General features: G+C 36.9%; 1 protein-coding gene and 4 non-coding genes across 5 annotated transcripts; all 5 read left to right on the top strand.

Moving 5' to 3' along the window:
- NOP58 (NOP58 ribonucleoprotein) lies at positions 1-26,089 on the top strand. Its single transcript, XM_029225737.1, has 15 exons — positions 1-251; positions 5,505-5,581; positions 7,364-7,416; positions 10,671-10,792; positions 12,866-13,002; positions 14,600-14,664; positions 15,625-15,759; positions 16,930-17,075; positions 17,692-17,818; positions 19,482-19,645; positions 20,522-20,656; positions 20,909-20,970; positions 22,900-23,033; positions 25,407-25,567; positions 25,958-26,089. The coding sequence occupies exons 1-15, from the start codon at positions 207-209 to the stop codon at positions 26,006-26,008; spliced, it is 1,614 nt and encodes a 537-aa protein (XP_029081570.1). The 5' UTR covers positions 1-206; the 3' UTR covers positions 26,009-26,089.
- LOC114897341 lies at positions 6,715-6,803 on the top strand. The gene has a single exon (XR_003794067.1). It is a non-coding gene; the product is annotated as a small nucleolar RNA SNORD70 (small nucleolar RNA).
- LOC114897340 lies at positions 7,513-7,599 on the top strand. The gene has a single exon (XR_003794066.1). It is a non-coding gene; the product is annotated as a small nucleolar RNA SNORD70 (small nucleolar RNA).
- Positions 17,129-17,214, top strand: LOC114897352. Its single transcript, XR_003794077.1, has one exon. It is a non-coding gene; the product is annotated as a small nucleolar RNA SNORD11B (small nucleolar RNA).
- Positions 17,975-18,058, top strand: LOC114897351. The gene has a single exon (XR_003794076.1). It is a non-coding gene; the product is annotated as a small nucleolar RNA SNORD11 (small nucleolar RNA).

The following is a 26,089-nucleotide window of genomic DNA, read 5'->3' as shown; positions in this document are numbered from 1 at the left end:
GAGAAGGAGACGCGCGTTCACGCGTTCTGCTTGTAGTGGAGTGTGGAACGTTTAGGCAACGTGATCTGGTTCTTTGCGGGAAGGTGGGCGCCCTGGTGCTTGGCCAGCCGCGGCGTTGCGGGCCTTTGGGGGCCGCAGATTTGGTCTTTTTTCACTGATACAAGAGCTCGGCGGCGGGCCGCGCAGTTCCCTGACCCGTCCTCACCATGTTGGTGCTGTTTGAAACGTCCGTCGGCTACGCCATCTTTAAGGTAGGTGGGAGATTGAGCCGTTGGAGGGGGAAGGCAGGTGTTGGGCAGGAGAGGAGACGGAAAGACGTAAGGAGAGGACGACGGTGCTCAGGATCGTGTGGGTGCCTTTTGTGTCCCCCTGCTGTGAAGGGAAGGGGGAAGGCTTTGGGCCTGGGAGGCGCATATTTCGGTGAACACGTGGCCGCGCCGTTTGGGGCGCTGGGTTCAGTAAGAGGATTTGGCCCAGTTAGGGAGGTGGACAGGAGCCGTATTCGAATTTTACAGGTTATGACAAGGAGTATGGGTTTTGTTCTGAGAGTTTTGAGGAATGATTGGAAGGTTTTAACAGAGAACTGACCTCACCTAACTTTGTCTTTTAATGCACTTGTTTTGCTCTGTGCAGAATAGATTACGAGGGATGGGGTGCAAGAACGGAAGGAGGATATTTTTGCATTAATCTAGATGAGATGAAGTTGCTTGGGTTAAGGCTGGCATGGAGGGAAGGAAATATCAGGAGAAAATTAGAAGGTAGAACTGACGGGATTGGCTGGTTGAAGAATGCGAGGCTTGGGTTTAAGTAAGTGGGCTTGTGGTGGTAGGGAAGGGAAGAGAAGGTTTAGGGATTTGGGGGCTGGGAATGGGGAGGATACTAAAGAGTTGCAGTTTGGGTTGTGTGAAGCTTTCGATGTCTGTTAGACGTGGAGATACAGTGGTCATTTCAAATTTGAAGCCCAGGGGGGAAATCTGAGCTGGATATAATCAACCTGAGTTTTGGGTTTTTTAATAAGGAAAGTTTGAAATTAACTTCAAGTTCATCATTAAGGAAATAACTGAGCAATGGGACATTCGTGTAATAGGGTGCTGTTGAGATGATAGGAAGCATCAGGTAAATTGAGTTCTATCTACGTGTCGGACTCTTGGGTTCAACGAATATAGCAACGAAAAACAAATTTTTCATATGTACTGACAAGTCAAAAAATGCTAGGTAAACTATATATAGTGTGATTCTAGTTATAAATCAAACACCTGTGTGGTACGGGTGCAGAGAGTCTGGAAGGGCACATACCAAAATGTTTATTTTGGAAAGTTTTTCATTTTATTTTCCAAGTTTCTCTTTGACATTTGAAAATATACTTCTGTTTGCATGTTACATGAAATACTTGTTATTTTTAAGGAAACCAATGAGATAATTAAAAACTGAAAGCTGTTTTTGCTTCTTTTTCCTCTCATTAGAGTTGTCTGAGATTGTAGTATTAGCAATTTTAAGGGACTTTATAAAAGGCTTTGGAGCCCGGAAACGGGTCTGTTAGACTTTCCCCAGCTTTTTGCAGTCTTTTCTAAATTATTATTATTATTTTTTAATATTTATTTATTTGGTTGCAGCGGGTCTTAGTTACAGCAGGCACGCTCCTTAGTTGCGGCTCTCAGGCTCCTTAGTTGTGTCATGTGAACTCTTGGTTGTAGAATGCATGTGGGATCTAGTTCCCTGACCAGGGATTGGACCCCAGCCCCCTGCATTGGGAGTGCAGAGCCTTAACCACTGAGCCACCAGGAAGGTCCCTCTAAATTCTTAGAGTTCTGCACATGCCCCCAAATTCTCTTAGCCAGAGTAGTCTGTCATATTTTGAATCAGCATCTGTGGATGAATTTCATCCAAATCGATGTTACGTATACTGTCCTGACCTGGATGCTAAGAGGGGAGGGGTGACTTTGCACTGTCCAGTGGTTGCTTCTAACAGTGGGGAGGAGTTGGTTTAGCAATTGTATGGTTTCTAGACCTGGGTCATAAAGTATAAAGTCATATGATTTATTGATTTCTACTAATAAAGAGTATTCTCCATAAAAATAAGTCTTGAGTATTCTGTTGCAGTTTTTAATGTTGTTTATCTGCAAGTTACTGTTCAACATTGTTAAAAATTGTGGTTTATGTTTTATGTAACCTAATATTAGAGAAATAACTAAAGGCTTAAATATATTGAAATATTGCTTCATTTATAAATATTTGGAGTTAGTAGCTGTTATTGATTCTTCCTGAATAAAATAGGCATACAGAGTATTCCGGAATTAGTGATGGTTGCACAAGTTTGTGAAAATTACTGAAAAGTAAATTTTACACCTTAAAGGGGTGAATATCACAGTACGTGAAATATCTATGTGTGTGGAGATAATGCAATACAAGGTTATTAGCTCCCTTTCCCATAATCTTTCAAAATGCTGGGGTATAAAATTACCTTGGTTGCATAAAATTCATGCTTGAATAAGAATGCTTTAAGAAAGTTTTTCATACTTTTTTAAATCTCAGTTCACAGTGAGGAATACATTTTATATCATGACCCAGTATATGCACATCTATATATACACAGTGATTCAAAAAGCATTTAAAACTTTCCAAAAAATGTTGCTTGTTAATAAAGTTATATATAAATGCAGAGACAATACCTAAAAAGAACTATTATTATTATTTGTAGAATATTGCAGAAACTCAAGCCTGTGTCCCTTATGTCACATGGCACACAGAGTACGACTAGATATTCTTCAGTCTTACTCATCCCAGACCTTTTGTAGCTGTGCTTCCCAGTATGGTAGCCACTAGCCACATACAGCTATTTAGCATTTGAAATGTAGCTAGTAAAGCTGTGGAGACGAATTTTAATTTTAATTCATTTAAATTCTTAGTATTCGTGTTGTACAGTGCTGCTGTGTAGCATAGTGTTGTGTGTTCCTTTATTTCTCAAGGGCTCGAGGAAGAGCTTTTTATGTGAATACCAAAGTTCCTATATAACATGATTACTAAGCAGTAAGTTTTTCCAGCTTTATTGGGTATAACTTACATACTATATAACTCACTTTTTGTAAATGTAAATGGGTACATATAGTACTTATTACAGTAAAACTAGCAAACAATATAACAGTGGTGCCAAAGATTTTAGTGGTGACAATAGCTAAATTATTCATTCCATCTTAATCCAAAACGATAAAACTTAAAATGGATTTGCATATTAATGTTTCAGATTTCCTTGTCTGAAAATGAATGATTAAAAATTTGAGATAGATTTATAACAGAAAATGTAGCAATTATTTCTAATTCTGTTTTTGTTCAGACTTTATTAGTAATGTTCTTTTCAGTATGTTGTGCACGACTGGGAACATAAAGTAGCTAAGGTTTTGTTTGCCATAACAAAATCCTTGGAGACCTTTCAGTGGTCATGAATTAACATGATTTCATTACATTTCCTTTGTTGCTTTAACTTGAAATAATATCTCTTTAATATGCCAATTTTGTTATCCAAATGTTATCTTCAAATATACTTGCTTTTCAACTAGAAAAAAAATGTGAATTTTACTCATGAGTCATATCCCCTATTTGGTACGTATCCTGTCAACAATCATTGAACTTTAGGTATGGTTAACCGCATACTGAGTAAACTACTACTAAAAATCACTACTATTCTGTGAATTTCCTTTAACAAAAAAATAACTTTGAATTAAAGTTTCAGTGCATTCATGAGATTTGATGGAATGTCTTTGTATTCTAAAGTTTTCATGACATACAAAATAGAACTGTTAGTGGTTTGTAATTTTTTAATACAAAACCATGTGCTTTGCAATTGTTTACTGCTTCATTACTCTGATTCCTGTTTTTCCAGTTCTGTAAATATGTTTGATTCAGCTGTGTGTGGGATTAAATTTAAACAACACAATAAATCCTTAAAGTCATCTTGCCACTCTCATCTGACAGAAAATAAAGGTGTGCAATATCGTATTTCTTCATGTTTCATCATGGAAATATGTACTAGGCTATAACTGGGTAATAAGTCTTAACTATGTAAATATTCTGTGGTACTGTGGATTTGGTGAAATGTGGCTTGTCGGTAAAGTATAATTTTTAGTTGATCAGCAGCCTTTTTCCACAAGATATGTATAATATCTATAATACTATATTTCATCAAGTATAATACACCGTTATTTTACACTGCTAGTTAAACTGACCTGCCATCAATTGTAAGACAGCCCAATTTCAAGGATGTTAAATATGGGGGGAAATGGATTTTAGGATTGATCCTACCCTAGCTTATACTTGGGCAGCTGATTTATCACACAGTATTGGTGAGGGTGTAGGAAAATAAGAACTTTTATTCACTCTTGATTTAAGTGAAAGTAATAGAAGCTTTTGAAGGCATTTTGATAATACATATGTCAACATGCGTTTCTTATATGATCATTTAACTCCACTTCCAATAATTTGTCCTAAGAAATACAACATGTATACATACAAAACTATGTATATTTATCAATAAGGGCATAAATCATGGTATATTCATGCAATGCGATTCTTGTTAAAACCTAGAATTATGTCCACAATATGTTAAGTGTTAACTGTATAGCACGATTCCTAAAAGTACGCATTAATAAAATGCAGCATAGACAGTCAAAAAGTCTTGAAGAATATATACCTAAATGTTAATGGCTGTGTTTCATAGATAAAAGTACCCCTTTTTTCCCTTGGCATGTTAAAATTTCTTACATAAGGATGTGTCTTAGAACTAATGGTATCTTAGTTTTAGAGAAATCCGTAATTCTTGTCAGGATGTTCATAGCAATAAATAACAATTTTTTTTTAAAAGTATTTATTTATTTATTTTTGGCTACATGGGGTCTTCATTGCTGGGCACAGGCCTTCTCTAGTCGCGGCAAGCGGGAGCTACTCTTCGTTGCTGTGCACAGGCTTCTCACTGCAGTGGCTTCTCGTTGTGGAGCATGGGCTCTAGGCACGCGGGCTTCAGTAGTTGTGGCGCGCTGGCTCTAGAGCGCAGGCTCAGTAGTTGTGGCGCAGGGGCTTAGTTGCTCCACAGCATGTGGGATCTTCCCAGACCAGGGCTTGAACCTGTGTCCCCTGCATTGGCAGGCGGATTCTTAACCACTGCGCCACCAGGAAAGTCCCTAAGAACAAATTTTATTCCATAGAAAGTGGGCAGATAAATTCTTTTGATCTGTGAATATGACAGGCTTTGTGAAGGGGTTAGGGAGCTCCTTAAAAATAGAAAGTTTTAAACAAATACCCAGCTAGATCTAAATTCCACCCAGTTACTCATTGGGCTACTTGATTTATTAGTTTGACCAAAAATTTATGCAGGGTAAGAAAACTGGTTATTTCAGAGAGAAAAATAGCTCCCACCACCCTCATTTTGCATGTACAATTGTACTTGAAGGGTATAGCTGTATATGCCTAAGCTGTGCAATTTAAAGAAAATTATTTTAAATATTTATTTACAGGTTTTGAATGAAAAGAAACTTCAAGAGGTTGATAGTTTGTGGAAAGAATTTGAAACTCCAGAGAAAGCAAATAAAATGTAAGTCATCTTGAAACTAAGAACTTAGCAGTTAACATTTAGAGGTTTTTGTTTTTGTTTGTTTTGTGTGTTTGTGCCCCCCCTTCATGTAATATATCCATAACTTTTTGTTTTTAACTCATTTCAGGAATAATATTGGTATGAGCCCAATCATTAGATTCCTTATTTGGAGCATAGGCCATCTCAGCTAATTTGTATTAATTGCAGATGAGGTTGGACAGCACCTATTTTTGTAAGATATTTGAAAGCGTAAATTGATTGTGAATTAAGTATAAATTTCTGTTTAAAGTAATAACTGTCAAAAGCATGGGCTGCTAAATGATTTAACTTATAATTTCTCTAAGTTAGTGTTATTCAGGTGTTTTTGAACTTAATTCGTAGTTTATTTATTCTTTATGACCTGTATTTCCTAACTCCCTCTGGCGTAGTAAAATAACTAGCTAGTAAATACTGGAAAGGCGTACCTTTGTTCCCCAAGGTCTCTGGACAGGAATATAGAATATAACCTTGATGCCCATTCTAAGAAAGGAGTGGTGGGAGAGAGAGCTGGCTTTTCCTCAAGGTAGAGTCAAGAAGGCTATTTCACCATCTGTGAATCACCCTGTGAAATATCCCATTTGGTGAGTGTGGTCCTAGGAAGGAGCCGACTGATCTCTTGATTGTGTCCTTGGATGCCAAAGGGCATTTCATAATTCATCTGTTTGTGCTAATAAAAACTCACTAGAATAGAAGGAAACTACTCAAGCTTGCTAAAGAGTGTTGAACCCCAAGAGATGTCATACTAAATAATTAGGGAAACATGGTATACTGGAAAACCATGCTTCAGAGTAATGTGTATAACGTGATTGCATTTTGCAAGTGTTGCTGTATGCCTATATATGCATTTATGCAAATATACAGAGATATGAACAAATGCCACTTCAGATGAGTGGAAATGGGGTTAGGTGGGATAAGGTGAAATAATTGCTTTTTTCTTACCTCTTTCTATTGTTAAGTGTGCATTTAAGGTACCACCAGGGTGTTCCCTGACGAGGTGAGAAAACCTTGCTTAAGATAACATTATTTTAGACACAGTGGAAGACTAGTTTTCCTTTTTAAAGGGCTATATGCTTTAGTTGTCTGAGTTAACTTGATTCATTGTTGTTGATGATGTATCCTTTTTGGACCTGAATTTACGTGATCTAACTCAAATATTCGTCACTACCACTGAGACAACAATGGATTAACTGTATGTGTTTGTTTTGATATAAAATAATGTTGCCCTGCACATAAGTGAGCAGGGAGGAAGGGGGTAAAGTAAGGGTAACAGGAATTAGATCTAACAATTAGTTATTTTTTAATGGAACCTGTACTGGATGCACAAATCAATGTCATGAGATTTCTGACGTAAGAGGGACCCTTACACCTTTTCTTAAGCCACTTCTGTGCTGTATAGTAAAAGGCATTTGTGTCTAACTTTAAGCAGCAGAGGTTATGTTGAAGCTTCAACATCTTTCCTGTCGTTTAGATGTGGCAGCAAACGTCTTTTCTGTTGTTCCAAGTTTCCTTCAAAACCTACAACCTCTATAATAGTTCAGACATTACTAGCCTAACATTTAGAGAAATTGGTCATTTTATTGGTCATTTTAGAAGAATATCTAACTTTACACCAATGCCCAATGGCAGGAAAGTTTTTTATTGGTGTATGCTTTGGAAACAGTCCAACACCTCTTCTCCTAAATATGTGGCTTTTGCACAATCAGTGTGCCCCCATAACATTTTTTTTTTTCCCCTTAATTCTAGAGTAAAGCTGAAACATTTTGAGAAATTTCAGGATACAGCAGAGGCATTGGCAGGTAAAGTCAAAGACTGGCTCTTTTGGTTTTTTAGATATTGGTGATTTGTCATCCTCATTAAAAGATTGTTTGCTTCAGTTGCCTGAGTTAACCCTATTCAATGTTGTCAATGATGCATTCTTTTTGGAACTGAATTTAAGTGATCTAACTCAAATTCGTCACTACCACTGAGACAACATTGAGTTAGCTTTTTTCACTATAGGGCTGGTTTTTTCCCTACATGTGATGAGAGGTGAGAAGTGGTTAAGTTGATCTCCCTGTGGAAACCAACAGCATAATGCTGAAGCACAATTCAGTAAAAGCTGTTCTACAAGGGATCAAGGTAATGTGGTCAAGTACACTGCTCTCTGATCATTTTAATCCAAGGGTAAAGTTGAGAATAGCCAGGATTTAGAGTTGGAATAATAATAAAACAGCTCTCCAGGTATTTACATTTTTAGTTTAAAAAAGCACAGTATTATTAAAAGATTTAAGAAAACTAGTAGAGGGGTGTGTGTGTGTGTGGTGTTTGTTTTGTTTAATACACAAACTACAGAAATGCATAAGAGTTTACCTGAAGGGGGCATGATTTTTTTATGATTTACAAGAATGGATGGCTGTTATATCCTTCAGCTAGTCCTAGGGATGAGACAACAGACATGAGTAGGGTTTACTGACTAGGCTTGGCTTCAGTAGGCACTTGGTCTCATAATGTTCTTTTAATGCTAGGGAAAACAAGACCAGATATAAAACTCTAATCATGAATTTTCAGTTGCTTAAATTCTGTATCTCAGATCAGCCAACTACTTAGTGGTATAATTTGAAAATGAAGGACCATAAGGAAGAGTGTGGCTTAAAATTAAGCCATAAGATTCATTTGACTGAACCAAGTAATTTTGTTCACCAGCCACAGGAGAAGGGTATAGTTCTCTTATATAGTGAAAATTAAGAATCTTATTAAATATGTTGGAATATTAATGGGCCACCCCAACCTTGGCAGAGGGGTAAGCTGAAGGAGGAGCCAACGAGGCCAATTTTCAAATTTTTAAAAATAGTTCTAGGGCTGTACACATCCAGTAATTGAAGTCTTATAGAGCCATAAAGCATAAATATGGTAATTTTTGCCTGGAAAATTTTTAAAAGATAGTTCTGTACATTACAGCTTTAAAAATAAATATGGGTAGAATTTTGGTAATATCCCAGGCAAGATTGTGTTAGCTATTCTCCAACTCTGGGGAGCATTATTCATATAGATTGATTTGAGTAGCTCCTCTTGGAGTTGGAAAGTGCTGCAGCTCTGATCTCAAGTGGCCCTTTTGGGAGGGGGCAGGTATTCCTTAAAATAATGTAAGATAAATGGAGAAAATAGCATGCTGGGTAAGAATTTAAAGTCAACCCCACACACTCAATCTAAATTCCATGAGGGCGGAGACTGTGTTGTTCACCATCAAATCCCTAGCACAAAAATATTTTTGGGTAAATGAATGAAGGTAGTGAGCTCTGTCAGGAATCTAGTCATAGAAACCTACAATGCCTTTTCCCATCAGTTTTCACCAGAAAGTTGAACATCATCTTATTATTATTAAGAGAACAGAGTCCTTCCTGGAAATTAACTTCCCTCTCCCAGTTATAAGGCAGTTTTGACATGACAGAACTAGAACTAAGTGGTTGTAGATGTCAGGGAATACATTTAAAACCTGTAGCCTAGGGCTTCCCTGGTGGCGCAGTGGTTGAGAGTCCGCCTGCCGATGCAGGGGACACGGGTTCGTGCCCTGGTCCAGGAAGATCCCACGTGCCGCGGAGCGGCTGGGCCCGTGAGCCATGGCCACTGAGCCTGCACGTCTGGAGCCTGTGCTCCGCAGCGGGAGAGGCCACAACGGTGAGAGGCCCGCGTACCACAAAAAAAAAACAAACCTGTAGCCTAAGAATGAGTCCAGAGTGTGTCAACTTATAGTGGTCTCAGTAGCTAAAATGTGCCATTTGCATAGCAAGGTTTATTTTTACTCTTGGTTAGACTTGTAAGTTTCACATCTTACAAACAACCACAGTAAGGTTTGGAGCCAGCCTAAATTTGGATGAAGGGGAAGACTGCTGAGGGATGCTGAATAGTGGCTAATAGAGAAGAGGAAAGATTCAGCTTCCCCTTATCCCTGTCACCATCTCTGTATACCATCTTTTTAAAATACATATAATGAAGAGTGATTAACAGGGAAGTTAAATGTTTGTGAATGTTAGAGTGGATCTATAGTAGAAATTTTTTTACTTTTAGGAAATCTTAAAGGAGAACACTAGGTTAAAGTGTGAGTAAATGATAGGAAAGATTGAGAGCTAGAAGCAGGACATTGAATAAAATCTTTTAAATAGAAAAGATTAAACACTTGTAAAGAAAATACAGTTATTAGAGAAATGTATATTAGAAAGGAGTCAATGTTCTTTCATCTTCCAGATAGCAGATGAAATGCACTTGAAATTCAAATGATTGGGAATTTGAATTCCCAAGGAGGAAAGAGCATGTACCTGGCTGATTAAGCACAAACTGCTGCCTGACCTTAGAAATTGTGACAGACTTCCTGCCAGGCATGCTTTAAGTTCAGCCAAAACCCAGACAACTAGAAGAGGTATTAGTATTAATTAGTCCATATGGGTCTAAAGGGTATAAGTATAGGTCTAAAGAAGGGTGAGAGTTACAAAGTAGCACATTTAGAGCTTGCCAGAAGTGAAAACAGCCTCCAACTCAAATTGGCTGCCTTCAGTAGTTAAGTTCTCAGTCGCTGGAGGTTTATAAGTTAGAGGCCTGTTGACACATCTGGATCAAGGATTAGCAAAAGTAAGACCTCCACTTGGACATACTTAAACTGTGGCAGCACCTTCAAAATGAATACACTCCTTTTTACCGGTCTTGACACGGTTTTTATGGTATCTCACAATCAGGCCAGTCGGTCTATAGTGACACAGGAGAGTGAATCAGTTTATCATTCCAAAACAGATTGTTTCTAACAACTTACAATTCTGAGTTCAGAAGGATTGTGTGACCATAGAGAAAGGAATGCTGGATCTGGTTTAACTCCTGGTTCTGGAGTGGAAATGAGGGTGGGACGATCAGGTGAGATTGTGAAATGTGTAACGTTTATCATTTCACTTCAGAAGTAATATTAAATTCAGCTCTTCTGAAAATAAGTGGGTTTTTTTTTCTTTATTTATAAAATTTAAATAAAATCTTAAGCTCTTACAGTTAAAGTTTTGAGTTAACTCTTTTGTTTTTCTTCCTAAAAAAGCATTCACAGCTCTGATGGAGGGCAAAATCAATAAGCAGCTGAAGAAAGTTCTGAAGAAAATAGTTAAAGAAGCCCATGAACCCCTGGCTGTAGCTGATGCTAAACTAGGAGGTGTCATAAAGGTAGAGTTATAATTTCCTTTTATGCCTGCTGATCAGAGCTCACCATACAGCATAAAGACTACAAAGCCTAGCCTTTGCAATGAGTTGTTTATCATAAGTTCTCAGATTTGAATACTTGATCTTTTTCCCCTACGCTACATAATAATTGGTTTCCAATATGATTATCAAAACTAAGGTTATATAAGTGATGCCCCAAAATGATAACACTTTATGTATATCCTGACATATTTTTATTTAGTGACTTTTTTTTCCCTTTCAACATAAATCACATTTCTTTTTTATTGTATGTGTTTATTAGAAAATTTTAGTAGGGAGTAGAATTGCTAAGGTTAAACATAAAGTGAGAATGGAAAGAAAGGCTGGATATGTAGGCTCCCAAACACGCAAGGCAGAAAATTTTAGAGGTCAGTTGCGATACTTTGTATGTATGTATGTATGTATGTATTTATTTTTGGCTGCATTGGGTCTTTGTTGCTGCGAGCGGGGGCTACTCTTCGTTGCAGTGCGTGGGCTTCTCATTGTGGTGGCTTTTCTTGTCGAGGAACACAGGCTCTCGGCGCGTGGGCTTTAGTAGTTGGAGCATGCAGGCTCAGTTGCGATGCATGGCCTTAGTTGCTCTGTGGCATGTGGGATCTTCCTGGACCAGGGCTCGAACCTGTGTGCCCTGCTTTGGCAGGCAGATTCTTAACCACTGCACCACCAGGGAAATCCCAGTTGCGATACTTTGATTTTCAATAGTTACAGTAGGTATTAACAGTGCAAGTTCATGAACATACCTCTCATTCTTTTTCTTTTTTCTTTTTTCTTTTTTTTTTTTTTTCTCTGGTACACGGGCCTCTCACTGTTGTGGCCTCTGCCGTTGCGGAGCGCAGGCTCAGCGGCCATGGCTCACGGGCCTAGCCGCTCCGCGGCATGTGGGATCTTCCCGGACCGGGGCACGAATCCATGTTCCCTGCATCGGCAGGTGGACTCTCAACCACTGCGCCACCAGGGAAGCCCTTTTTTTTTTAATTGAAGTATAGTTGATTTACAGTTCTCTCATTCTTGAAGTAAGGATCAATTCTAGGTGTTTAGAGGTAGGAAAGTGCTGAAGAGATTAGAGGGTTTTTTTTTATTTTGAGGTAGGATTGTGAATTAAATAAGATCGTTAGGATAGATTATTTCTAATACCGTCAGGTAATTAAGTTTTCAGTGATATCAGTTTCTATCTTCATCCTTTGAAGTGCGCACAAGTCTTAGTTTATATTTTTCTGTTAAAAACGTTGAATTTTAGCATAATAAACATACAGAAAGGCACATGGGACAGCAAATTGCTGGCTGGTGGGATTATTAATATCTTTAATTTTTTCTTCTCAGTTTCTCCTTTTGAAAAACTTAAACACTGGTTGTCTGTTGTATGCATACTAAATATTTGTTTCTTTAAATGTGATGCAACATACACAATTTTGCATGCTTGTCATTTGCATTTGATGCAATAGAACTGTAAATTTGTATAGAGTTAGCAAATACACTGCAAAGTGAAAAAAATGAAGGCGTCCAGAACAGATTCATCCTGTTTGCCTGGGGTGTGTAAAAACTTAAATTTTATAAAGATTTATGTATACGTGTACACATATACATTAACATTAGTATAGATTTGGAAGTACTTCAGGGATCCTAACAGTAGGGAAAGGGCCTAAGGCCAGAACTTGTGCTTTTCATTCAGTCCCCTTCCCTATAGTAATATTGATTAAAATCTTCTGTATGTATTATTACCTTTATAATTTTTATAAGAGGCTAAATAATGTAAGGTAGTAAAAGATCCCTCAAACCAACAAAAAGAACAAAATTACTAGGTTAAATTGTATTTATCTATTTATGGCTTTGATTCATGTAGACAGGCTGCCTTCCCGGAAGCTTATACCAATTTTGACCTCTACCAATAGTATATTCAAGTGTTCTTCCCACAAACACGAGAAACTGCTTTTATGAAACTGAGAAATGTATACATTTAAATCAATGGTATTTTAGTATTTAAATAATTTTAGGAAAAGTTTAGTTCTTTATTTGATACAAATGTTCTTGTTCTTATAGGAAAAGCTGAATCTCAGTTGTATCCATAGTCCTCTTGTTAACGAACTTATGAGGGGAATCCGTTCACAGATGGATGGATTAATCCCTGGGGTAGAACCACGTGAAATGGCAGCCATGTGTCTTGGGTTGGCACACAGGTGAGATTTACTGGAAAATAGTCTTATTATTTTTATTTAATAAACAGTTATATAGCACAGTTCAAGGTATGTTACAAATACTATCTTAATCCTCAAGAATCTTATGAGGAAGGTAGTAATAGTATCCTCATTTAACAAATGAGGAAATTGATGCCCGAAGTCCATATAGCTGGTAAGTGATGAAGCCATAATTTGAACCCAGGCAGTTTGGCTCCATTGTTTGGGCTGTAAACCTGATGATAGGCATTCTCTACCTCTCTAGTATTAGATGCCACAATTCTTGGGCTTTCTTTTCTCTTTTACATCTCCTAAATCATTTGCTACCATTCCATCTACTTGCCATCTCCCTGAATTTTCTCATCTGGTAATGACCTCCTCTTCTGCTTTGTGTGTGTGGCTTGTTTTTGAGTTTTTTCTTGAGTTTTTATGAGGCAAAGAAAAACATTAACCTGTGATGTTTAGCCAGAGGTCCATTAGACCAGGAATTTCTGCTATACTGTGATATATATAATCCTGAAAAGCTTGGCATTCTTTGAAATAGCACTACAATAATAGGGTTTGTGAAATAAAAATAGGATTAAGGGTAAACCACTCAAAACCTAAGTAACCCTAAAAAAACCTTTGTAACGCTAAAAAAATTAACAGTTGAAAAGACATGTTTGGGACTTCCCTGGTGGTCCAGTGGTAAAGAATGCATCCTGCAATGCAGGGGACTCGGGTTTGATCTGTGGTCAGGGAACTAAGATCCTACATGCCGCAGGGCAACTAAGCCCAGTGTGCCGCAACTAATACCCAGCACAGCCAAAAAATAAAGGACATGTTAAATTTATATTACAGAAATACTACAGTAAACAAAGGTCTGGACCTTTGAACAAATAAAATATGAGCATAGATTAATGAAAGGGTTAAAGCTGAGTTACAGAAACGAGCAAAATGCACAAAAGTCAGGGAAAACTTTGTAATAAACATTTCTAAGAGAGAACAAATAGCTAAACTGAGTTAGGGTCCAAATTTAAGATTAATTGGCATTGTGCACAGCAGTAGTTCTCAATCAAGGGCAATCAGATACCCCTCAGAAGACATTTGGCAATTGGGGTGAGGCCAGGGATGTTGCTACACATCTGACAGTGCACAGAATAGACCCCACAACAAAGAATAATTAGGCCCACAGTGTTAATAGTGCAAAGATTAAGAAACCCTTATGTATAATATTGTTCCTACATGGCTTTCTTCTTTTCAGGTGTTACAGTGCTGTACTTATTTTTTTTTTCCAGTGGCATAAAGCATTAAATATGCTGCAAAAATCGTATGTGAACCAGTATGGTTTGAGCTACACAGCATTATCCTATTTATCATTCATAAATTAATTCATGTTTCAGAAATGTAGCAGGACAGATGTATTCGTTTTCTTTTTAAATGTGTATTTTTAGATCTTAAATATTGTATTCTTATTTAGCTGATGTTTCCCATGCATGAAAAAGGTAAACAGTGTAGCTCCAGGATAGGGATTCTGGTAAAAGTTTTTGTAAGATGTTAATTAAATGCTTTTCCTAAATGCTTTTTTTTAGTGATTTATATTTTTCCCCCTTCTCCCCAGCTTGTCCCGATACAGATTGAAATTTAGTGCTGATAAAGTGGATACAATGATTGTTCAGGCAATTTGTAAGTATAGTACATGAGAGGACTAATCTGTTTGTCTCTTTGTTGTGGGTTTTTCCTACTGTTAAAATTGTATCTTTTATAATTGTTGAGGAAGAAAAGGGAGATGAGCTAGAACTTTTAGTAAGTAAATTGAAAAATGCAGAAAAGAAGAAAGGAAAAACTAACTATAATTTGACTAGTTGGATAATATGGATTACACTATTAATGTAAACTGATTGATTTCTCTTTTTCCATGAAAAATCATAAAACCATAAGTGGGATCTGTGTTGTGTTTTATTTTGCTTTTTTCACTTGTAGTTTATAATAGGTCATTCTCCCATGTCATTGGATGATTTTTGGACATCAAAGTCTTAACGGTTTCCAATTTAAAAAATCCCTTTAAATAGCGATTGTATTTGTAGGTGTATATACCCAAAGAACTGAAAGCAGGTACTCAGATACTTTTGCAGCTATGTTCATAGTAGCATTATTCACAGTAGCCAAAAGGTGGAAACAACCCAAATACCCATTAACAGATGAATGGATTAAAAAAATGTGATATATACATACAATGGAATATTATTCGTCCTTAAGAAGTTCTAATACATGCTACAACATAGATGAATTTTAAACGTTATGCTAGGTGAAATAAGCCACAGGCAAGAAGACAGATATTGTGTGATTCCACTTATGAGGTACTTAGAATAGGCAAATTCATAGAGACAGAGAGTAGAAGAGATTACCAGGGGCTGGGGAGGTGGGGACGAGGAGTTATTATTTCATGGGTACAGAGTTTCAGTTTGGGTTGATGGAAGAGTTCTGTAAATGGATACTGGTGGTGGTTGCACAGCATTCTGAATGAATTAGAGTCACTGAAATGTACACTTGACAATGGTTAAAATGGTAAATTTATATTTCATCACAAGTTTTTTAAAAATCCTTTTAAGTTCCTATTTTCTTTTTCATTTTAATCTACTGCAGCCCTGTTAGATGACTTAGATAAAGAACTAAACAACTACATTATGCGGTGTAGAGAATGGTATGGCTGGCATTTCCCTGAATTAGGAAAAATTATTTCGGATAATTTGACATACTGCAAGTGTTTACAGAAAGTTGGTAAGTAATTTGATCCTTTAAGGCATTGAAAATAGCGATTTATTTTTATTTATTCATTTCACTGTGACTCATTTAAAACATGAATTACAGTGGGTTTTTTTCTTAAACTTCCAAGATATTTTTATGTCTTGCAGGTTTGGGGAGTGTAACCATATTAATATCTGTTAGAGTTCAGGAACAAAATTAACTTTGATTTCGATGGCCTGTGCAGCAGAGAACATGGTGCTCTAATTTGGTTTTTCTTTTTTAAAAAAATATTATTTATTTGTTTATTTTTGGCTGCGTTGGGTCCTTGTTGCTGCGCACAGGCTTTCTTTTAGTTGCGCTGAGTGGGAGGTACTCTTTGCAGTGCGCAGGCTTCTCATTTCGGTGGCTTCTCTTGTTGCGAGCACGGGCTCTAGGTACATGGGCTTCAGTAGTTGTGGCACTCGGGCTCAGTAGTTGTGGCTTGCGGGCTCTAGAATGCAGGCTCAGTAGTTGTGGCACACAGGCTTAGTTGCATCAAGGCATGTGGGATCTTCCCGGACCAGGGCTTGAACCCGTGTCCCCTGCATTGGCAGGCAGACTCCTAACCACTGTGCCACCAGGGAGCCCCTAATTTGGTTTTTCTGGAAATGGTTTCTTATGGTTAACGGTTTATGGTTAATGGTTTCTTATGGTTAATGAAATTACCATTAATAAGGACAACTGTGGACTGGGGGTATCCTGCAATATATTAATAATAATTAATATTAAAAATAGTATTGCTCTCTATACTGTTAGTGTTAAATTGTATACTATTAGTACAGCAATATTAGTAGAAGAACGTAGACGATTGTTAATAAATATGAGTTACTTGGCTCATATTATATTATCATATTACTACCCCTAAGAATTCATGGCCCTAGCTTCAGTATAACCTTAGCTACAAATTGTCTATCACAGTATTGTAAGTCCTGTTTCATGGTGTATTTTGTTTCTTTTGTTATCTGTAGTTTTTTGGAGGGAGGTGGTGGGGAGAAAAATCAAGCCTTTATATGAGGAAAGTTACTAGGTCAAACTTGTTCGCTTTTTGTTTTGTTTAGGCATCCTTTTCATTAGCTTATCTCTACTTTTTTTTTGACTGTTTGGTGGATTTTATATAATTTGTTGAAGAGTGATTCTCCCTCATCCTCTGCAAACATTCCATAGGCGATAGGAAGAATTATGCCTCGGCCACACTTTCTGAATTACTGCCAGAAGAGGTTGAAGCAGAAGTGAAAGCAGCTGCAGAGATATCTATGGGAACAGAGGTTTCAGAAGAAGATATTTGCAACATTCTGCATCTCTGCACTCAGGTAAACTATACACATAGGGAAACTAGTTGTGGTGGTACCAGCTCTGTAATTTCTGATGGCAATGATGATTTTTTAATGTTTTGTTCACCTGATAAATAAATATGAGGGTGTTCAGTCACTACCTCATCTGATGCCATCTTGATTTATACTTAGAGGGGGAGATATATACTAAAATGAAGTTAAGAGTACTGTCTAATTTATTTATATTGTAAGCATTATCTGAATAATAAATCCATTAAAAAGGCAGAGAAGTATAGCTTCATTTATTTAATTCTAACTTTTATGTTTGTAGCCTGTATTTTTTCTCCCTCTCATTTGAAGATAGCTATACGAGAATCACGGGATGACAGAAATGTCTAGCCCTTGGAGTGTTTTAAAATAACAGTAATATTGATTAACATTATTTTTAGGCAGTGTATTAGCTTGTTTCCATACATTATCTTATAAGATCTTCACAACAGCCCTTTTATAGGAAACTGAGGTAAGAAATGGTTACTTTTCCCAGGTTGTACAACTGCTCTATGATAATTTGGGACTCCGATGTTGTAGACATGTGAATTTTATACTATTTTTACTCTTGTCATTTATGACTTATTCATTTCGTTCCCTACACCAGGTGATTGAAATCTCCGAATATAGAACCCAACTCTATGAATATCTGCAAAATAGAATGATGGCCATTGCACCCAACGTTACAGTCATGGTTGGTGAATTAGTTGGAGCACGGCTTATTGCTCATGCAGGTGACGATTTTAATGTAATTTGTAAACATGGGTATTGAGAGTTGAGTTGTTTTCTAGGTAGGATTTTTTTTTCTTTTATCTTTAAACTACACTTATTAAAGTAATTCTAGGTAATAAATAGAAGTAAATGGTATATTTGTGAGGACTAAGGCCCAGGTGTTCAATGATGATTTTTATTTGTATGCCTGATTTCCTTTCGGATAATGAAGGCATCTTTAGTCACTGCCTCTTCTGAGACACTTGTGGTTCCTTGTCAAAAGTTTGTTATGGTTAATTAGAACAATCACATGAATGCAGGAGGATGAAATCAGTTAGTATAGGCTTACCTCGTTTTATTGCACTTCACAAATACTGCCTTTTTAAAAAATACAAAGTTTGTGGCAGCCCTGTGTAGAGCAAGTCCATTGGCATCATTTTTCCAACACCATTTGCTCACTTCATGTCTGTGTGCCACATTTTGGTGATTCCCACAATAATTCAAACTTTGCCATTCTTACATTTGTTAACGTTGATCTTTGGTCAGTGATCTTTGATGTCACTACTACAACTTCCTGAAGGCGAGTATATGTTTGTTGAATTTTAAACATGTATCTAGTGGTTGAGCAGCTGCATTAAAATTGATGTTTTCTGGGGAAATCCTTGGCGGTCCAGTCGTTAGGACTCCACGCTTCCACTGCTGGGGGCCCGGGTTCAATCCCTGGTCGGGGGACTAAGATACCACAAGCCGCGTGGCCAGGCCAAAAAAAAAGAGAAAGAGATTTTTTTTTTTAATTGTTTTCTGACAGAAAATCAGTGCAGCACATCTAACAAAGCATCAACTTTAATACCTAATTATTGTGCTTATATCTCCTCGTCCATATCTTTTTTTTTTTTTTTTTTTTTTTTTTGGCTGCGTTGGGTCTTCATTGCTGCCCGCGGGCGTTCTCTAGCTGCGGCGAGCGGGGGCTACTCTTTGTTGCGGTGCGTGGGCTTCTCATTGCGGTGGCTTTTCTTGTGGAGCACAGGCTCTAGGCGTGCGGTCTTCAGTAGTTGTGGCGCATGGGCTTCATTGCTCCACGGCATGTGGGATCTTCCCGGACCAGGGCTCGAACCCATGTCCCCTGCCTTGGCAGGTGGATTGTTAACCACTGTGCCACGAGGGAAGTCCTCCTCATCCATATCTTAAACGAGGGGTAAATAAAGTGTAAGAAGTTTATCACATAGATCTACTGAGATGTCCTAATACTAAATTTTCACTTTATTTATCTGTATGTTTTTTCATATCTATAGTAGTAGGATATCTGATGTCTAAAATAAATCTCAGAAAAATAGGGGCTAGATGGGGTGGTGTCTGTGAATACATGTGTTTTTATCTCTCCCATGGTATGCTAATGAAATGTGAAATAGTGATACCATCTCTTCAGGCAAATAAGTAAAATTGAACAAGTAACCTTCAACTTGTCATAGAGATTCATCACAGACCTCTGCTTGTGGTGTTAATGGATGAATCACAAATGCTGAGATATCAGGAATTTGGGGTAATTCCAGACTATAGAATCCTGTATTATATCAGATTTTTATTTACTCTGATGGCTATAATATTAAGACTATAGGTCTTTTTAATATATGGAACTTTCAAATACTTGCAAGTACATTCCTGGTAACTACTTCTTTTCTTTTGAAGGTTCTCTTTTGAATTTGGCCAAACATGCAGCTTCTACAGTTCAGATTCTTGGAGCAGAAAAGGCACTCTTCAGAGCCCTCAAGTCTAGACGAGATACCCCTAAGTATGGTCTCATTTATCATGCTTCACTTGTAGGCCAGACAAGTCCCAAACACAAAGGAAAGGTCAGTTACGGTTTTCCTGGAGTAGGCCTTTTTTTCCTCCAAACCATTTTCCTCCTACTGTTTCTTTTTCATCAAATAGAGAATGGTGAATTCTTTAAATAAACACTTATGTACACTGAAAGAAAAGGTTAGAAGAAAGTGTTATTGCTTGCTGTTACTATTTTTCTAGACTCCACCCATTGGTGGGGACAGGGACGGCACATCAAAAGTTTTCTGTGTGGCAGGAAACCAATTTAACATCAATATTTATGACCTATAAAAAATAATAGTACATACACTGTGCTAACACTTGATAGGACTTTAGTGAATCCTCTTAATAGCCCTATGAGTTGTAGGTGTCTATTTTACAGAGGAGGAGACTGAGGCTTAAAGTACTTTCAAGCTTTTTACAGGATACATAGTTTAACAGGAATTGAAATGTTATAAAATTCAGAGCAGAGTGATGAGAGAGATAAAGGGTTCAGTAAAATAAAATGTTAGTTAAGCTTGCGGGGGCTGGGGGCTATACTTAATCTGGATGATCCCGTGGTGTAGGACTAATGTCACATAGTAGAAACTAAGGGAAGATGGAAGAATGGTTTGAGCTAGTTTTAGACATAAACTACTACAATATCTTTTCATCCAACAAAATAATGGTGGTTGTGTATATAACCAGTTAGCCATCATACTGTGGCAGAGATTCAAATAGAAGATTAAGTGGCTTGAGTTGTATGGTTTACAATACTTTTGTAACTCCTGATTTTTCAAAAATCCTAGAGTGAATTGTAGAGTCAATGATTCATCTGTAGTGTTCTCATGAATAAATTATTGAGAGAATTTTTTATATCTCATCTTGGAGTATAGTTTGAATGCCTCTAATTTGAAGTTCTCTATTAGGTTTCTCGGATGCTGGCAGCCAAAACTGTTTTGGCCATCCGGTATGATGCTTTTGGTGAAGATTCCAGTTCTGCGATGGGAGTTGAGAACAGAGCCAAATTAGAGGCCAGGTTGAGAACCTTGGAAGATAGAGGGGTAAGAATCACACCCTGCATATTGCAGAAGTGTTACCTGTCAAAAGTTAATAAACCATGAGTAGTTTATGTACTTTTTCATTTCATTTGCTAACCAGTTTTACTCTTATGATACATTTTAGTATGTCTAATATATTCTTTTTCTGCCTGCTCTTAACAGTTTACCTAATATATACTAAGAATTGACATACTACCATATATATTATAAAGAGATTATGCCTTAGAAAACTATTAATGATTTTTCTTTTCTTAGATACGGAAAATAAGTGGAACAGGAAAGGCATTAGCAAAAGCAGAAAAGTATGAACATAAAAGGTGAGTGAGTACATTTGGGAGAGCATGAATGAACAATTTTTGCTTATTTAAATGTTAATTGTTGACAGTTTTTTTGTTGTTGTTTAAAACAACTAAGTATCCCCCTAATTTATTTCTTTGCCATTTACAGTTTTCCATATTCACGTCTAGGTTTTTTTTTTGGTTTTTGGTTTTTGGGGTTTTTTTGCGGTACGCGGGCCTCTCACTGTTGCGGCCTCTCGCGTTGCGGAGCACAGGCTCCAGACACGCAGGCTCAGCGGCCATGGCTCACAGGCCCAGCTGCTCCGCAGCATGTGGGATCCTCCCAGACCGGGGCACGAACCTGTGTCCCCTGCATCGGCAGGCGGACTCTCAACCACTGCGCCACCAGGGAAGCCCCACGTCTAGTTTTTAATCATACACACATTTTTACGTTGTTGCAGTAAGTACACATAATATATTTGTTTTGGCCTTTTTCCTTAATATTTAATTTACTCATTTCCAGATATTGATCATAAATATTTTTCCTTCGTAGTTCCTATATAGTATAACATTTATCGAAACCAAAGTCCATTCAGAGTTAAGCCACAGGGAAACCTGTTTTTTTTTTTAAAAAGAGTCAAAAGACAAAGGAAAAGTCTAAAAGTGGCTAAGAGGCATGATAAGTATTCAGACCTCACTATGAAATTACAAAAGATACTTGTGGGGAGTGGTGTTTTTGTTACTATTTGAGATAATGTTCAATACTGATGAGGTTGCAATGATAGAAATAGAATGTGGAAAAGAGATTGACAGTATATGTCAGCCTTAAAAACATTTCTAGTCATTAATCCATAAACTGTGCTTTTAGGACTTCTTACAGTCCTTCAGTAAAATCTTATAAGTGGGCAGGGAAAGCAATATAGTAACATCTCATTATAAATATGTATTTAGATATATGTTTTAGTATACACATTCATAAAAATTGTTTTCCTTTATTCTGGAAAGAAACCAAATGTATTCAGTTACGGGCATTAATTAACATTTACTTTTATATTGTGAATTTTCTAAGATCTCTACAATGACCATGTATTTTATAATTTTTAAAGCCTAATTTGTTGTGTTTAGTTGAAAAAAATGTGGATCTTTGTTTTGGGGCTTTGTTTTTGTTTTTCTTTTTTTTTACAGAAAGTCAAAAGTTTAATAACACATATATCTGGGAGAGACCCAGGAGAACCTAGTCACTACTTTGTTTCTTAAGTTATAAATGTTTTTAACCTATAAAAGTTAACAGCCGTGAGCCTGCAAGATAGCTTAATAGAACATTCCTTAGCTTGTTTTGAACAGTGTTTTAATGTTCCCATGCCATTATGCTTATGACTTTAAACACATGTGCTTAAAGCACCAATTATGAGGTTTAGTTCACATTTTTGGCACGCAGTACTTTAATTTTTTTCTACTTTGTTAGAACAAAAGCAAACATTTGGGTTTCATGGAATCTTTATCCATATATATCCCTTCTTGTTCCTCTGCCGCTTGGAATCTTGTGATGGAGTATTCTGTATTAAATTTGATTTAGGGTTTTTGTTTTGTCTTTCATTGAATTGCCCAGTGTTCTAAAACTCGAATTGGTTCAGTTTTTACTTTCTAGTGTAATCATTTGGTATAAAGAGATTTCCTCCATTTTTTCCCCTATGCTGATTGACTATTTTTCTATACTATAGTCACTACACTGATTACTAAAACAATTCATTTAGCTCACCACTTCTCTTGAAGTGTGAAGTGTGACCTACTGTTGACACCTCTTTACCTTTTGGAGACTTTTTCATAAACTGCCCTAAAGCCACTAAAATGAAACAGCATTGTATGTTTGTGTAAGTATTACCTAATGACGTTTCCTTTTAAATCTCTTTAGAATTATTTGATTACTGATATTTGTAGGGATTTTATAAAATTCTATGGCTCTTTCAGTGAAGTGAAGACTTACGATCCTTCTGGTGACTCAACACTGCCAGCCTATTCTAAAAAACGCAAGATTGAACAGGTAGACAAAGAGGATGAAGTGGTTGAAAAGAAGGCCAAAAAAGCCAAGGTTAAAATTAAAGGTTAGTTTGAATTTTTTTTAATGTCATTTATACTCTTATTCCTTAAGAAGTACAGATTTCATAAATCTTGGGGAAAGTACATACCATTGAACTTTATTGCAAAACCATCCATATTGAAAGCTAATGGTGTTTTAATAAACCATCATGTTCTCTGGGAATAGTTAGGATATTGTTAAATTTATCATGATTCATAGAGGAATGTGAGAAGTGCCTCTTTGAATATGTAGGATTATACTAAGTGTACTAAAACTTTAGTTTCTATCATGTGAACTATTTTGAGAATCAGCTTAAAATGGAAAAAAAAGGTATGTGGTTTCTAAATTAGTTGTTGAAATATTTCTGTTATATATATAGTAGAACATAGAATTGATGCAGCACTACTTTTCGTCATTGTTTCTGTTACATGGAAAGGACTAGAGTAATAACTGGGTAGCCTGCCAACAGAGTGATAATATTTAATAGGTGCTCACCAGTGAACTAGGCTCTCTTGAAAAGTTGATAACTGAGCTCCCCCATTTATTAGCTGCCCCTGTGTTGAGTTGCCTACCAGCTGGTCTAGCAAGAAAGGCATTAAAGCAATGACTGATATAATTTTGGGTTTCTAAATAGCTTAGTGGTCAAAAGTACTATCAGCAAATGTGGACTCCTGCTCTGGGTAAAGAAAATATAAACAAGTTATTTATTTAAGTGATTCTATTTCCTTACTGAACAATAAGGAGATCCCTAAACCCATCAGTAACATTTGAAACACCCAACTCCAGATTTGTATCTTTACTCATATATTCATTAAGCTTTTCAAACTTAACATTCCTGGACCGTTACCACTCCCAACCTGTGGCTCCATAACATTCTCCATCTTATAAATGGCAGTTCTAGTTGCTTTGGCCTTTAACACTGACTCTTCTTATAACCCAAGTCTATTCTGGCAGCAAATCCTCTTAGTTCTACTTTTTTTTAAAAAAAAAATTTTTTTGTTTGGTTGCGCCAGGTCTTAGTTGTGGCAGGTGGGCTCCTTAGTTGTGGCATGCGAACTCTTAGTTGCGGCACACATGTGGGATCTAGTTCCCCAACCAGGGATCAAACCCGAGCCCCTCTGCATTGGGAGCACAGTCTTAACAACTGTGCCACCAGGGAAGTCCCTTAATTCTACTTTGGAAGTGTATCTAGAACTGAACCACTCATACCCATCTCTGTTATTCTTAATGTAGTAGCTTCAGTGGCACCCCCATTAGCTCTCTGATCGAATTCTACTCCTTGCTCACTCTGCTCCGGCCACATTGGATTCCTTGCTATTCCATGAACCTGCCAACCCCCCTTCTTTCCTAAAATAACCTTAGCATTTGCTCTTCTCTTTACCTGAATATTTTCCCTTAATATAGGTGCATGATTCACTCCCTTCCCTCTTTTATTTTATTTTTATTTCTTTTTAATTCCTTGGCCACACGGCATGTGGGATCCTAGTTCCTCGACCAGGGTTTGAACCCCCGCCCCCTGCAGTGGAAGCATGGAGTCTTAACCACTGGACCGCCAGGGAAGTCCCCTCCCTTCCCTCTTTTAGGTATCTGCCTGACTATCCTGTCTAAAATGTCCACATGTATTGCCCTCCTCAGTGTTCCTCTTCTTTATCCTTAGGACTGTTTACTATGTAAAATATTTTATAGCATATCTTTTTTTCTTTTTTTGGTCTCCATTCTCCTACTAAAGTAAAAGATTCATAAAAGCAGGAATTTTTGTCTGTGTTGCACCTTGCTGTATCTCTAGTTGTCTAGAACAAGCCCTGGCGTATAGTAGATACAAAGTAAGTATTTGATCAATGAATTTCTAATGATAGCAACCAATTATTAAGTCCTCATTCTAATGTGCCAAGCATTCATGCTAAGCATTTTGCATAAATTTTCATGTGTTAAATCATTAAATCCTAGAAATTGTCCAGTGAGATAGACATTACTAAATTTTATAAGGATGAGGAAGTTGAGTTTAATAAAGGTTGTTAAATGACTTACTCAGGGTTTCAACAGGTTGGATAAACCGAAGTCTCCTAACTCCAAACTCTTATTAATCATTTCTAATATAATTGACTAGTCTTCCCAAAAAAGTGGGTTTGGTAATCAGATGATTTGTTTTAATCCTGATCTCTCTATATAGCTACATGATCATGAGAAATTTACTTCTCTGAGTTTTCTATCATTTATAAAGTTAGTAGTAGTATACTAGGTAGATATTTGAAGGATCTTTGCAGTTATAAAATTATGTAATAAACATTGGATAGTTGACCTGAATGACAGGAAAAAACTAAGACTCTCAAAGGGGTTTTGAGGGAGAGAAGTCTGATACAATGTTAATTGTAGTATCTTTACACTTAACCTTATTCAGTTGAAGAAGAGGAGGAAGTAGTAGAAGTAGAAGAAGATGTAGTAGAAGTGGTGGAAGAACAGGAGACATCTGTGAAGAAAAAGAAGAAAAAGGACAAAAAGAAACACATTAAAGAAGAACCGCTTTCTGAAGAAGAACCATGCACCAGCACAGCAATTGCTGTATGTTTGTTTTTAATTACCAATACTTTATTGACATGGGCAGGGTTTCTATATTTTATTCTACTCTGTATATTAGAAATGAACAGGTAGTTTTTAAAAAATGGTTTCATTGATGAGGAAGTACAACAACATTGCTGTGTTTATATTATAAAGGGCTATTTCCTAAACCTAGAACCTTATTGCAAAATGGGTTTTGTTTAAGGGTGGAAGAGAACATCATTTGGTACAGGTGATAAAGGTGGTTTTATATTTTTAGATTTTAGTCTTTGCTCCAAACTTGTTTTCCAGGGAAATAGAATAGACCTACTTTGCTTTTTATGAGGAAAAGCTGTTTTTAATCACTCATACATTTACAGGTCTTTCAAAAGCATTCTCGTTGGTTATTTTCAGAGTCCAGAGAAAAAGAAGAAAAAGAAAAAAAAAAGAGTTAATGAGGACTAATGGAAGGAACCATTCTTTCAAAGATTTCTTAATTGAATCACCTGGATACATCATGCTTAAGATTCAGTCAGAAATACATCA

The sequence above is a fragment of the Monodon monoceros genome, unplaced genomic scaffold (assembly GCF_005190385.1).
Source record: "Monodon monoceros isolate NGI ecotype Baffin Bay Population unplaced genomic scaffold, NGI_Narwhal_1 Super_Scaffold_16, whole genome shotgun sequence".
Taxonomy (NCBI): Eukaryota; Metazoa; Chordata; class Mammalia; order Artiodactyla; family Monodontidae; genus Monodon; species Monodon monoceros.
The sequence above is the reverse complement of the archived record's forward strand: the minus strand, read 5'-3'. Positions and strand labels throughout refer to the sequence as shown.